Raw genomic sequence first — 13427 nt, 5'->3', positions numbered from 1 at the left:
CCCTAGATCTACGCTCTTAGAGGCAATGCGAGGCGACGCAAGTGTGAGAGTGTGGATGGCGCGCTCATCCTCGTCCAACACATAGGTAGTAATCAAATGCAGACTTGAGACTTCATATATCTTTGTAATTCTTCCGAAATACTCTGATAATCAGGATTCGTATATAATGTCCTGAACATATCTATGGTAATGTATTGCTTGCACCAAATGACTGTGTTTTGCTGTGCACGTTATATAAAATAAATAAATAATTATTATATTATTCTTTAAAGAAACCATCATGTTGGAAAAGCTGTACCGAAGTCATATTTTTTTTTGTAACGTAACATCGATGGAGTTTAGTAAAATAACTTAAGGTGCAATATGCATCCAATCCGTAGATGGTGATCGTTTGAATGATTCCACCACGGTATGCGCCGCTGGTAGTAAGAGGCGAGTAATAGGAGCCATCGGGGCGAAAACGGGTAGCGTAGTTTGCCATGCCCTATGTGCAACCTTTTGGGCGCCTGCTTAGTTTAATGTAGGTATGGGCTAAGAGGGGCTCCTAAAGGTTGGGGGCCCCGTAAATACGGCTGATACGGCGGTAGCCCCTGGCGTAAACAAACAAGAATGTCACGCATAAATTGCGCCAATTATTCTTTTCGAGTAAGGGTGAGAACACGTGCTGCCGATCCCCATACATTTTTAGTTATTGTTCTATCTAGGAATACACGATTTACTGTTCCAAGTTCACACGCGTCCAATGTTCATACGGTTAGTTTTTTTTTAAACCCTACGATATTCCGTTTAAACAATATTTTACTATAACTACGTATCCTACACAATTACTTAGCCCTTTTATCGCTAAAGGGGTAGGCAGAGGCGCAACTTGTGCACCCATGTTTCGCTACGCGTCTTCCATCCCATGATATAAGGGGGAGTCTGTCGCCATATCGGGCACAAATTACTGACTCCGGGCTGATACTGAGTGGAAAACCCAAGATCACCAAACCAACCCAGCCCAACCCACGGTTCGAACCCTAGACCCAGCATTGTAGTCGTACCGTAATTCAACTACGCCACCGATACAGTCTAACGAGTGCTAAAACGCAAATATTCATGCTTAGCTTACTTTACTGAGTACTTGTAAGTGCCATAACAAGGATACCGTGTTTTTGATGACAGAGTCCATAGGAAAGTTTCTCTTCTTTTGGATTGACATGTAAAAAATTTCAACATGTTTTGTAATTCCTGTTATTTCAAATAAACACAACGTAATCAAACACCGCATAAGATTTAGTCACATTTTAATCATAGTTTTACACTTTAAATGACGTAACATAACTAGGTTTATCCGCTTACAAGTTACTTTTCGCCTACAAACGTGAAAAATTAAATAATTTAGATGATCAATAGTAATTCTAATTATTATTCAAAGTATCACATATATCTGATAGAATAACACTGCTCTGGAAGCGAAGCGTCTATCGTATAGATACATCGAGCGGCGCCTCGCAGCGGAGCCGCTCCTTGGCACTCGCGGACACTCCCGCACTCTCGCGAACACTCCGGACACTCCGGACACTCCCGGACACATCCACTCAGCTCAGATAGTCTCCCCCGGACGCGGGTCGGCGGGTTAGGAGTGCGGCCGGGCGCGGGTCTCGCAGGCGGTGGTGAGCTCGGGCCGCTCCGCGCGGCGGTCGGGCGGCGCCGACGTGCCCGCCTCGGGGTCCGGCGGCGGCGCCGGCGACCCGTACAGGAACAGGCTGCGCAGGCGCGCCGAGCGGGACGCGGCTGACGGCTCGTCGGGCCAGCTGGCCGCGCTGGCGGCGGACGCGGCCGAGGCGGTGTCGGCCACGTCGGCCGTCACCTCCAACCGCAGCGGCGCCGGCGACGCCGCCTCGTGCCCGCCCAGCGACCCGCCAGCGCCGCCAGCGACGGCGCGCGCGCCTCCGCCGCCTGCGACGTCGCCGACAGCGACGCGTCGCCTGACGACACACACACGCTTTATATAAATATTATTCTTATTAATAAATTATGGGCTATGTGTTAAATTATTCGTAATCGCGATTCTGTCTGAAGCAACAACACTGAAAGATCTCTGCTTTGTTTACTTTTGAGACGGAAGAATATTGTGCATTATGTTAAGAAGCAAATAGACCATCCATATCACCTTCAATGATGTTCGAATAATTACAAACTTTCGTGCAGGAATAGAGATTGGGAGAGTCGTCACAAATGTAAATATAATTTCCCTTACCGATGCTAGGCTCGAGCCTCCTGGAGGCGGCGTCGGGATCGGGCGCGTGATGGTCATCGTCGAAGCGCGCGGCGGCGGGCGGCGGTGCGCCCGCGCAGCCCCCGGCGCGGCACAGCGACACCGGCACCACGCCGTACACGTAGAACAACAGGATCGGCACGCCGATGGCTACCGCCAGACCCGCCACCAGCGGCGACACCACCAACTGGAATGGGAATAGTACTTCTTAGTAATTAAGATCTTCTGAGATGCTTATATTCAGGAAGATAGGTTCTTAACTATTCAGACGTGTATTACAAAAACTTGGCAAAGAAAATTTCTAGTTTTCCTGTGTTTAATAATTACCTTAATGCAAGTATATTTTTTTGTTGATTTGCAAAAGTATTAACGGTACAGTAAACTAACGGTATGATATATTATAAGCTTAAGGTAATTAAATTTATGATTTACGAGCTCACCGCCTACCGCTCGATAGCATTGAGTTTATACGTACATACATAACATCACGCATTTATCCCCGAAGGGGTATGCAGAGGGCAACTAGGGCACCCACTTTTTGCCAAGTATGTTCCGTCCCATAATGTGATTAGGGGGCGAGCCTATCGCCATATCGGGCAAATTGAGTTTATAATTATGATATACGACTAATCTATGTTAGTACTATGAACACACTGACCGCTGCGGCGACGGCGGCGGCGACGGCGGCGCGGCGCTTGGCGACGGTGGCGCCCTTGCGCGACCACGGCTTCTTGCCCCAGAACGTGCACCCGCTCGGACTGCGAAACACATACCGGTAATGTATATACCTAGTGTAAGGTAGATACCTAGGTAAGCTCCAATCTTTGTACTGAACGATTAAGCAGAAGCGTAAATAGTATATCTGTACGAGCCAATAATGCTCATACAGCAATTATCATGCATATATTCGTCGATATGTGCTAAATCAAACAGTCGTCACAAAACACTCGTCACGCGCTAAACAATTATAAACAAATGTGCAACTCAGATTACTAAACGTACATCTTTTTTTACAATAAACTCTTAAACTTCAAAGTGGTTTGGCGTTAACTATTTTGGCCTACAACAAACACACTTCTACTACCGGGCATCATCAACGGCGAAAGCCCCAACAATATCCACAATTCATCACAATTAGATATTATATCGTCAGAAATTTTAGACTCCGAACTGTTGATAAACAGAAAAATCCAATATTGGCCAGACTCGGGGATCGAACTCGAAACTACAACACACAGCAGTCGTACCACAATACAACTACGACAAGCAATTGTGTCATGCACATGTGTCTAATAATAATTGCATAATACCTGAGGTAGTGCAGATCGGAAACCTCCTTCATGCAGAGCCAGCAGAACTCTGCGCCGCACACGCAGCACACCATGTGGTTGCACGAGCCGTCCTCCACCTTCACGATCAGCACCGAGCAGCGCGGGCACGGCTTCACCTCGCCTGCAACAAATCAACATCATCAATATAATAAGCAACTAGTGCAAGCTCATATACTTGACTCGTGTTTACTGCAAGCATTTGCTGATTCCGTCTGAGTTTATGTCAGTTTCGAGATAAAAGTTTCCCAAGATAAAACGTAACTTAAAGAATTCTCTTGCCGTATATTGGATTGCAGCGAGTCTCAGCATCTTTTTCTTTGATTCATTCCATTCGTTAACTTTATGTGTTGCGACCAGTATAACTACCAAAATTTCAAACTTTTGTACCTCTTATCTAAAATGGACAAATAATAATCTGCATTGCCTACAAATAGTCAAAGCTGTTATTACTTCTTTCAAAATTATGACGTTTGTATCGTGGCAGCTCGTATGGCTTTTATATAAACGACGTATGTGTTTTGGCAATTCATACTAATTTCTTCTTATTCTTACATATAAGGTGAGGCCATAACAGGCTTACCAACTTTATAATATCAGCTCTGTATTTATATACTGGCCACTGCTGAGCTACTGAGAGGGTTTAGGTCTTAATCCACCACGCTGGCTTAGTACGATTTGGTAGACTTTGAAATTCCATAATCCAAATCCTTCGAACACCTACTCACCATGATCCATATCCGAGTGCGAAGGCTGTGGTGCCCTGGGCGGCGGCTGCCGGCTGCGTCTTGCCGCATCGCACGTCTGCGTCGGGTGCCACGCCGCCTTGCAATGGTAGCAGAACGACGCGCCGCACCCGGGCGCCATGCACGTCAGCTTGGGACATGACGCGCAACCTGTTGCCACCACCGCGAAGCTGGAACGAGATTATGAATAGTGTAAGAAATTTCAATTCACTGTGACGTAATTTGTATTATAGCCCGTATGTTAGAGAGAGATAACGATATAGGCATATTCGAAATTTGAATTGGTGACACTTTACAATCAATATTGATGCTGTTTGAACTGTAATGTTTCTTACGGTATTATCTACTATCTATGTGTGTCAGGAAGCAAAATATTTTTGTAATATGTATGAAAATTTAAGACCAACCTGCAGTCGGGTGCGGGACACCACCTGGTATCTGGGTCGGCGGCGAGCGCTCGCCTCACTGAGAACTCTTCGTACTTCTCGTATAATACCGGGTTATCCACGATTTTACGTACATCTGCCGACAAACAGACATCATACACTTAATAATGGAGCTTAATAGGGGACCGGCCTATGCTTGATTTTGTACGTTATTCTATATGTAATGGTTAATAATACGAAAAAGAAGCACTCCTATGAAAAATGCATAAAAATTGGTTAAAAAATGAGCGAGTAATTCATATTTAAAATATTGTATGTGCAGAAGTGGGCGCGATGTGGGGATATCGCTTCATCTTTTTCTTTCGCACGCGTCTTAATTCCCGATGACGTCACAAATACAAATACAAATTTTTTATTGCTGAATGTAGGTGTAACAAAATGTCTTAATACATTCTACCGGGATAGGTACCGGTGTGTGTGTGTCACATGTGAGTATTTCGTCTCTTTTCTGTTTCTTGTTAATTACCCCTTCCACCGAAATTCAAAGACTTATAACTTGTTGATTTTTTACCGGATTTTGATAATTCCTTCTGTCTTATAATTTATATTATGTAAATATTTGATAATAGTAAAGAACAAAAATGAGTCCGGTACTCTATTGGCATTGATGCAAGGTGTAGTTTTAAAGAGTAACATATTTAAGTATTTCATCAATATATTCCTTCATTTTTGGAAGTTTTAGAACTTCTCTTATTTAATACTATATATTATACTCTTATTTAATACTATCTATAGAGTATAGGTATATCATACATTAGACACAATTTACGCAAAACCTATACGAGATTTGTATCGGGAAGATTCAAAATAAATTGTCTCATATTTACGCTATCAAATCATCTAATCTTAAATCCAGTTAACAGACATAACAACAATACTATAATACCTAAGAACACCAGGAAATTACATCATATGAAGCATGAGGAAGTGCATGGAGCGTCGTGGCCAGTCGCCAATGTTCGACGCCGCCGCGGCAGGTGCGAACAAGATCGTAATTTCGCACCTCATTACTCTTTGATAAGCTGGTCACCTGTCACTGGGGTTGCCAGGCGTCTGGGTATGTGGAATTTTTACCCCTTGGCGTGCAGTCCACGTGATGTTTGTGATGATGATGATGATGTTTATGATGGATATATGTGTTATACATGTGAACAACTTCTCTATCAAGGACCTTCTTCTCCCTTAACGACAGTATCACGTGTTAATTATACGTATTTCTTTTCTTACTGCTTTGGTGTTAGAGTATATTTTATTATAACATTAAATTAATTCTAATTTTATCTTAGTATTTCTCTTCTAGCGTAATGCATAAAGGGCCTATTGTATCTAGTTTCACTATTCTTTTTTTTTAGTTTCAAACATGTTGTACATAAAAGGTTTCTTACATGATAAATACATTACAAAATATGCTTAGAATTATCAAAATGATCATAAAATCCTGTCAAAAATAATTACCTACTTTTAAAATGAATTTACGTTTCCCACGGCCGGCCTGTCAACCAAATGTCCGGTTAAACTGGTTAATCAATCAGCTTTCTGTTTGTAAAAGCTGGCAACTCTGGCTGCCACCTTGTACGGAGATCTATTCGCGTAACTGTTATGTAAGGTGCTAATGACAATTTTATTTAGGGGAGCGGCTCGTGTGGTACATTGATAAAGTTTAATTTATATTACAGTGGCTATGAGTGAAGGGAAGGTTGATGCTTGATTCATTGTATTTTTTATAACTGTAAAAATGCTATTTATGGACATACCTACCATAAGATGATTAATTTTAAGATAGGTATGTCCATAAATAGTATCAACCTACGAGAAAGGTTTTTTTATTGCTGGTTTGTCTAAGAGCGTTTGCTCACGATATTTTACGATGACGGGGTGCGTACAGTTCTTGACTGCATCGTTTACTGTGCGTTTTGGTTTACGTTTGAATAGTATCAATAAGTTCAAAAAAATTTGTGTGTCTCTGTCCAGTAAAAAATGGACAGAGGACGGATAACGGCTGACAACGGAAAAAAAGCATAATAAAAACTGCAAGACTTATCCCCTTGTTCGTAGACGTTATTTATCTAAGGACGGAGCAATACTGTGATAACAAGTCTGTTTCTCAGCTTTGATTATCTGACAGCTTGCTGTTTATTCAGCTTTGTTTATCTGACAGCCAACTAGATTAAAGTTGTATCTCAATATTAGCCAACCACAACGGCTCCATGTCTATGCACTGCGAAGGCTGCCATGCCGTCAGCACTGAGAAACAGACTTGTTGTCACAGCAATGCTCCGTCCTTAGATAAATAACGTCTATGAATAAGGCGGTTAGTTTTCGAACACGTGACACCGCCTGTGACGTCTTTGTTTAATTTTATAAAAAATAAAACCAAACATCGCAAATAAAGTACGTTATTTTACAATATGTATTTCCCACTGGCGTAATTTTATCAAAAATATTCGGTACGATCGCTTCACGGCGAAAAGTAGGTAGTGCTTGGAAATTCCGACGAATTAAATTTGAATAGAATGAACAACAATTTAGTTTCCAGGTTTTTCCAAAATACATTATCCCATAGCCTTAACGAATTTTAAGTAGATGAACAGTAAAATTATTTGGTTTTTCGAAATGTATGGCCACCGTGCGTCTATAATAAAAAAAAAAACAATTTTATACACACGTCCATTGACAACATTTTGTGGATCAGCGAAACTGATCTAGCAAATTAGGTTAAAAATCTCAAAGTATACATATTTTACGATCAATTTACCTTTCGTGTGTAGGTTTAGTTTCATTGGTGTAGAACCGCTGTACTTTGGCTTTTAAAATAGCGTCACATCACGAGTTAATCATGAATCTGACTTTTGACATTTTAAATCAGGTATGTAAATATGAAGAAATATTTCTGAGATGTGTCACAAGAAAGCCACAGCGATGATTCGATAATACCTAATGATGATGATAATGATTTCTTATGTTTACGCGAATGTGGAAATAAATACATTTTGCGGATTTTATTGCGGTTTATATATTATAATTTTCTGCCAACGTTTCGAAGACTTCAGCCTTCGTGGTCACGGGTCGAACTGTCTGACATTTTTCCGAAAAAAGTAATCTTTCAGTTTATCAATCACAAACGTACAAAAAAAATTACTTTCCTCTTTATGATAGTAGTTTGTATAATTTTAATTTAAAATTTCTAAGCATATTGTTTAGATGTTAGCGCATCATATTATCTCCTACGTTGATTGGGATGATCTTTGGCACAAAGTAAAACCATGCCCTCGATTAACATGTGCTACTTTCGAGAATCCTGTGACATTTTTATTTTCAGAAAAAATACGTGGCGAAGTCGCGATTAAATCCACCATTTGCATCATTTACAAACTTTAAATTTATGGTATAAAAACGCAGGGAATATTCCACGTCTTTGCCTATGGTTATAAACCACTAAACAAGCTCACACATCTTACACATTACCTAAATAGGTTACCTAACAATCTTCCTGCTTATACGATCTAAACACCGAACAACTGTAAGCCTGAACATCGCTCTATTCATGTGGGGGTCGACCATCGAATGCACAACGCTCAAGGAAAACTGTTCGCAAAAACCCGGGCATCTCTGAAATAGCACAAAATAAGCACACGCTTTAGATAGGTTATTGGTCATCGTAGTTATTTTCAAGTATTTACTGATTTCCATTGTTTGGTTTTAGATATATAAGTCTATAATACAACCAATATGTGTCTTAGTTTATAATGTATTGTTACGCGATTAACAAACGTATCCAGAAATTTATCTGTGTGTTAAAAGTAGGGTTGCCAGATTTTTTTTCAGCCAATAAGGGACAAATACTTAAATGGGCAAAAAAATACGGGATTTCAGGTTCTTACCCGGAACAAATAAGAAACAAAATGATTTTGTGACTTTTTTAAGACTTTTCCGAGGATCGAGAAGGTTTTAACATATTTTTATTCATTTTAAAATATTTGGATCAATCAATAAAATCATAATCATAAATTAAAAATAGCTATCAACTCGATTTTAAATAAATTCATTAACAACTGAGTCGTATATTATGTATGCGAAAGTTGCGTGCGTGAGTACTTGTCAATCGTAGATCGATCGATTTACGGGACAGAGTCTGTCCCGCCGGGACATATTAAAATATGCCTAAAATACAGGACATCCCGGTAAATACGGGACGTCTAGCAAAGCTAGTCAAAAGTCATCCCTGAACAGATGCTGACAACAAACATGGAAATAATCATAAGCTTCCGCCATTGTAGCATGAATAAGAGGGATGAACACAGAGTATTAAACGATACGAATCATTAACCTTGTTTGGCAAGTCGTTCTTACGGGAGGTAATTAAATATGCATCACCAGATCACCGGTCACGTAGGTACGCACTACAGGTATATCGCCTATCAATCTTGCTTCAACCCTGCGGTTGGGAAAATAGAGGCCTAGATGTTACATTTATAGCATGATTGTAGAAGTTCTTAGTCAGTCAGTAGATAGTCATTTCTATTTTATTTTATTGCAGGTCAAGGATAACTAAGACATCCACAGTGGCGGTTGCGGGAAAGTATGACGTATATTCTTACACCATTGATTTCAGGTCGTTTGAGCCCTCGAAATGACTCAGTGCAATATCCGTGCTCTACAATAAAGTTTGGTTGGTTTTTTACTGTTCATAGTCAACATCCGCCATCCGAATGATTTTCATACATTATTTATTTGTGTATAAAATAAAACTAGGGCTTAAACCTGTCCTAGATCCCATCTCCTTGACTTCTTACCACGCCCTCATTAGCTTAATGCGTCGAAAGGCACTGTGGCGGATTTTCCAAAGAAAAAAATGGTGTTAATGATATACGCAATGGAACACAAGTCACTTGTCACGTACACATAAGACATCTGGCGTATCTGAGATTAATCTCGCGCGCAGTTTCCGCTGCGCTCATGGACCAGGTATTTCCCGACTTTTTCCTCCTCAAACAGTTAAAGTTACTGTTATAACTGTGAATTACAGGTGGTATGAAGGTGCGTTATTCGTGATGCATTTCATATTATACTTAGTTTTCCTGGCAGATTCGATCGAGTAGAAAACCTTTCACAAAAATGTATTTCTAAGATATATTGTAAGTATCCTATCGTCGGATACAGGAATTTTGAGACTGGGGATGTCTACCAATCTGCACTAGGTTAGCGTGATGGACTAAGGCCTAATCCCTCTCAGTAGTAGAGGTCCCCGTGCCCAGCAATGGGACAGTATACAATACAATAAGTGCAATAATTTCATTAATATTGGTAAATACTATGTAAGTTACAAAAAGGTTTATAGGGTAGAGTTAAAATTGAAAGTGACAATTATTTTCCATTTTATGTATCAATTTCAATTTGGCTCGTCACTTACGCGATACTTTCCACTGTTAGTTACACAGTATTGCACTATCCCCCATGCTCTATTTTAATCTATGGTATGGTCTATTTTTACCCCATCTTCATCTAAACCCGCTCAACGGTGTCTACATTTACTCCTTACAACCAAACATGATTACAAACGGCATTCATAATATAAGTAAAATTTCATTATGAAACACTACAAGATCGAAACAATTGGTCATCAGCATGAAACTTGCAAAGCAGTTCTTTAACACCGCCGCGTTAATTGGCACAATGGACTTTATCGAACTCTTAATTGACGATAAATTTGCAATCGTTTTGCGAAATTGTTGAGACGTTATGTTTGTGTAATTAACACACGCTAATATTTAATGTTTATTAAGGTTCTTTCATATCTGACAGGATCTTCTGTAGAGTAATAAGATTATTGCTAAATGCGACATCAGCTGTTTTCAAAATTACAAGGTCAGGGGCCCTATTCCGTCTACAAATTAATAGGGGATGTTTTGACTTTCTTATTTATACGGCTATCGAAGCTCTCTTCGAATAGAACGCCCGTAGTTGCAAAAAGAAGGATTCGCCTCTAAAAACGGAATAGGGGCCCCTGGAATTAATTTATACTTTTTTCCTTAAAGGGCCTAATTGTTATTGAATACGTGGCTTCGAGAGTCAACAAAGAAGGGCTTGTTTTGGTATGCAAGTATTTTTAAATATAATTGTGCTCGAGCATTCGTCACCGTGTTATTGTACCAGGCGTTGTGATTATAAACAGTTTTGTTTAGCATAAATGTATCGTGCGTTTGCTCAAGTGTTTCTACTGTATTACACAATCAAAATTAATTGAATGCTATTTTTTTATGCCGACGGTCTAAATTGTTCTGCACTTAACGGTAAAGTAACAATGCAAATACATAATATTGGTTAATCGAAGTATCAGTTCTTTGTGATGCTTAGAATTATGCTGAAAGTATCATTTCATTAAGAAGAGGTAATCGTCCAAAACGCTTCTCACTGTAAAGCTTGAGCGATATAAAAATGGAGGTACAGGTTTACTGGTGGTAGGTCTCTCATATGTGAGGGTCCGCCTGGGTAGGTACTACCGCAATGTCTATTTCTACCGCCAAGCAGCAGTGTTTAGTCATTGTTGTGTTCCAGTTTTTGGCGTTGTAACCAGTGTAACTATTGGACATAATAAGATATAACATCTCATGTCTTAAGATAGCGAGCGCAGTGGAAAACCATACGATACTTTTTAATTCAAGGTGTTGGATGGCGTTTCTACTGTTTGTGGGCGGTCATCAGGCGAACGACTAGCTCGTCTCGTCATTCAAATCAATAAAAAAAATATATGGTAATTGTTTCTCTTGTGTTCTATTTTTTTAGGTATAGACCTAGTAAGAACTGCATCCCCGTTACGATCATTTTATAATCTGCATTTAAGGCAAAAAAAAACACGAACCACCTTCCCTCCTAAGTCTGTATCAATCTTATTATAATACAAAAATTCCTTTTCATCATATATTCATTGCGTATTGCATGAACAAGAACAAAATATGATAATGAACGGTAATGATATGCTATGGTGTTACAGACTAAAAATATCCATATACATATTCAACATTCACTTTTTGAATGGTGAGGACGGGTTTAACGGCACGTACAGATTGCATAATATTTTTATAATGCGAATTCATTGAGTCATGTTGGGATTGTACATGAAAATTGTATAAAAATATTCTCATTGGATTAGTAGCAAAGGATTTAGAATTTCAAGACCCAATTCCCAAGGTTTAATTCTGAAAACACAATATAGATTTTGAGGGCTGGAGAAAATGATTATGCTAACACATAATGGGACGAAATTATCGTCGGCAAAGTAAAGTTTGCTAATTTACAAATGACTGACCTAGTATACATGTTTGAAGATAGTATGCAAATGAACTAATTCCACTAGTAAACCCACATCAGTATTAGCATAAGCTGACGTGCTGACGTCAATCTCAACATACTGACATGGTGTTTACTGACGTCATAAAAACGCATATAGACGACAATCCCATTATTATTATTGCTCAGCATAATCTCATCATCGCGACATCATACGCGCGATGTTTTAATATAACGCGTTAAACATTGCAAAGAAAATTAACAGACTATTAACAAACACTAAAAACAATCAAAGACCTTATTTTAAAGCACATAATACCGAAAACGCTCTTATTCAAACAAACATATTACCACAGTAAATATTTATACAGTGACTCGACGGCTGCGTGTGATAATAAGGTGACGTCACGCACGCGAGGACACGTCTAATTGACCCCTTGATGAGCGGCATGCCGCGAGGTTGAGACTTCCTTGAGGCGATTTTAATAAACATATTAACTACGATTACGGCGGGTTGTTTTTGCTGTGTACACAGTATAGTCAGAAACGTGTACGCTCGACCAGTGGCGCTTGCGCATCGGCCTTCAGCAAAACTCAACTTACAACTAAAGTAGACAACAGAAGTTATCTGCTGCTTCTTCCGTACACTTCGAAACGATCACACCTGCTTGATGGAATATGAAAAATGGGTGTGGAAAATGTGAACATGTACCTTAAGCACCAAACGGTTGATTGTACCTGACGGGTAGCCAGCAGCAGGCGTTGGGTGATATATTTTTTTATCTAGCGCAACAAAATAACTGATGGTAGAGATGTCGTGCCTATATTAACTGATCCTGGAACGCGCTTCGTTTGAACGATGACTATCACAGTAATCGGAGCCATGTGCAAATGCTATTTTCGAAAATACCACATCTGCAAATGTCATTAAAATCGATATCAGCTGTAACATTTTTATAATTTATAATACGCCATGCGCGGAGGCAGAAAACTATTGTAACAGACGATAAAAAAAAACATTATAATAACTCAAAAAAAAATACAAAACCATTGAATTTTATATATTGTATTTCATTTGTGTACAAGCTTACTATATTTTGTACCTTTCGTTGTTGCCCTAATTGAACAGACTTGCAAGTTTTCTCTCGATATGTTCCTTTAGCGTTCCCGAGCTTTAACAATATGTATACGTTATTAAGGAAAGTAAGAAGCTCGTTAATTGAAACTGTGTTCAAAATCGCGAAAAAGAGATTTATTATAAAAATAGAAAATAAAGTATAATAATTTATAGTTACCTTTGGTAAAACACAGTGCCGATTTATAAGAAACCTGATTAAATAATCAATTCTTTTTTTTATTT

General features: G+C 39.5%; 1 protein-coding gene across 1 annotated transcript in view; it reads right to left on the bottom strand.

Annotated features, from left to right (window-relative positions):
* Window positions 1-1269: 1269 nt before the first annotated feature.
* The window catches only part of LOC115440162 (E3 ubiquitin-protein ligase RNF19B), a 93162-nt gene continuing 81004 nt past the window's right edge, over window positions 1270-13427 (bottom strand). Inside the window, 7 exon segments of the mRNA XM_037440953.1 lie at window positions 1270-1905; window positions 1908-1970; window positions 2243-2447; window positions 2919-3018; window positions 3571-3712; window positions 4317-4504; window positions 4742-4856. Coding sequence (XP_037296850.1) covers window positions 1619-1905; window positions 1908-1970; window positions 2243-2447; window positions 2919-3018; window positions 3571-3712; window positions 4317-4504; window positions 4742-4856 — 1100 coding nt within the window. The 3' untranslated portion in view covers window positions 1270-1618.

Source organism: Manduca sexta, chromosome 21, assembly GCF_014839805.1.
Source record: "Manduca sexta isolate Smith_Timp_Sample1 chromosome 21, JHU_Msex_v1.0, whole genome shotgun sequence".
Taxonomy (NCBI): domain Eukaryota; kingdom Metazoa; phylum Arthropoda; class Insecta; order Lepidoptera; family Sphingidae; genus Manduca; species Manduca sexta.
The sequence above is the reverse complement of the archived record's forward strand: the minus strand, read 5'-3'. Positions and strand labels throughout refer to the sequence as shown.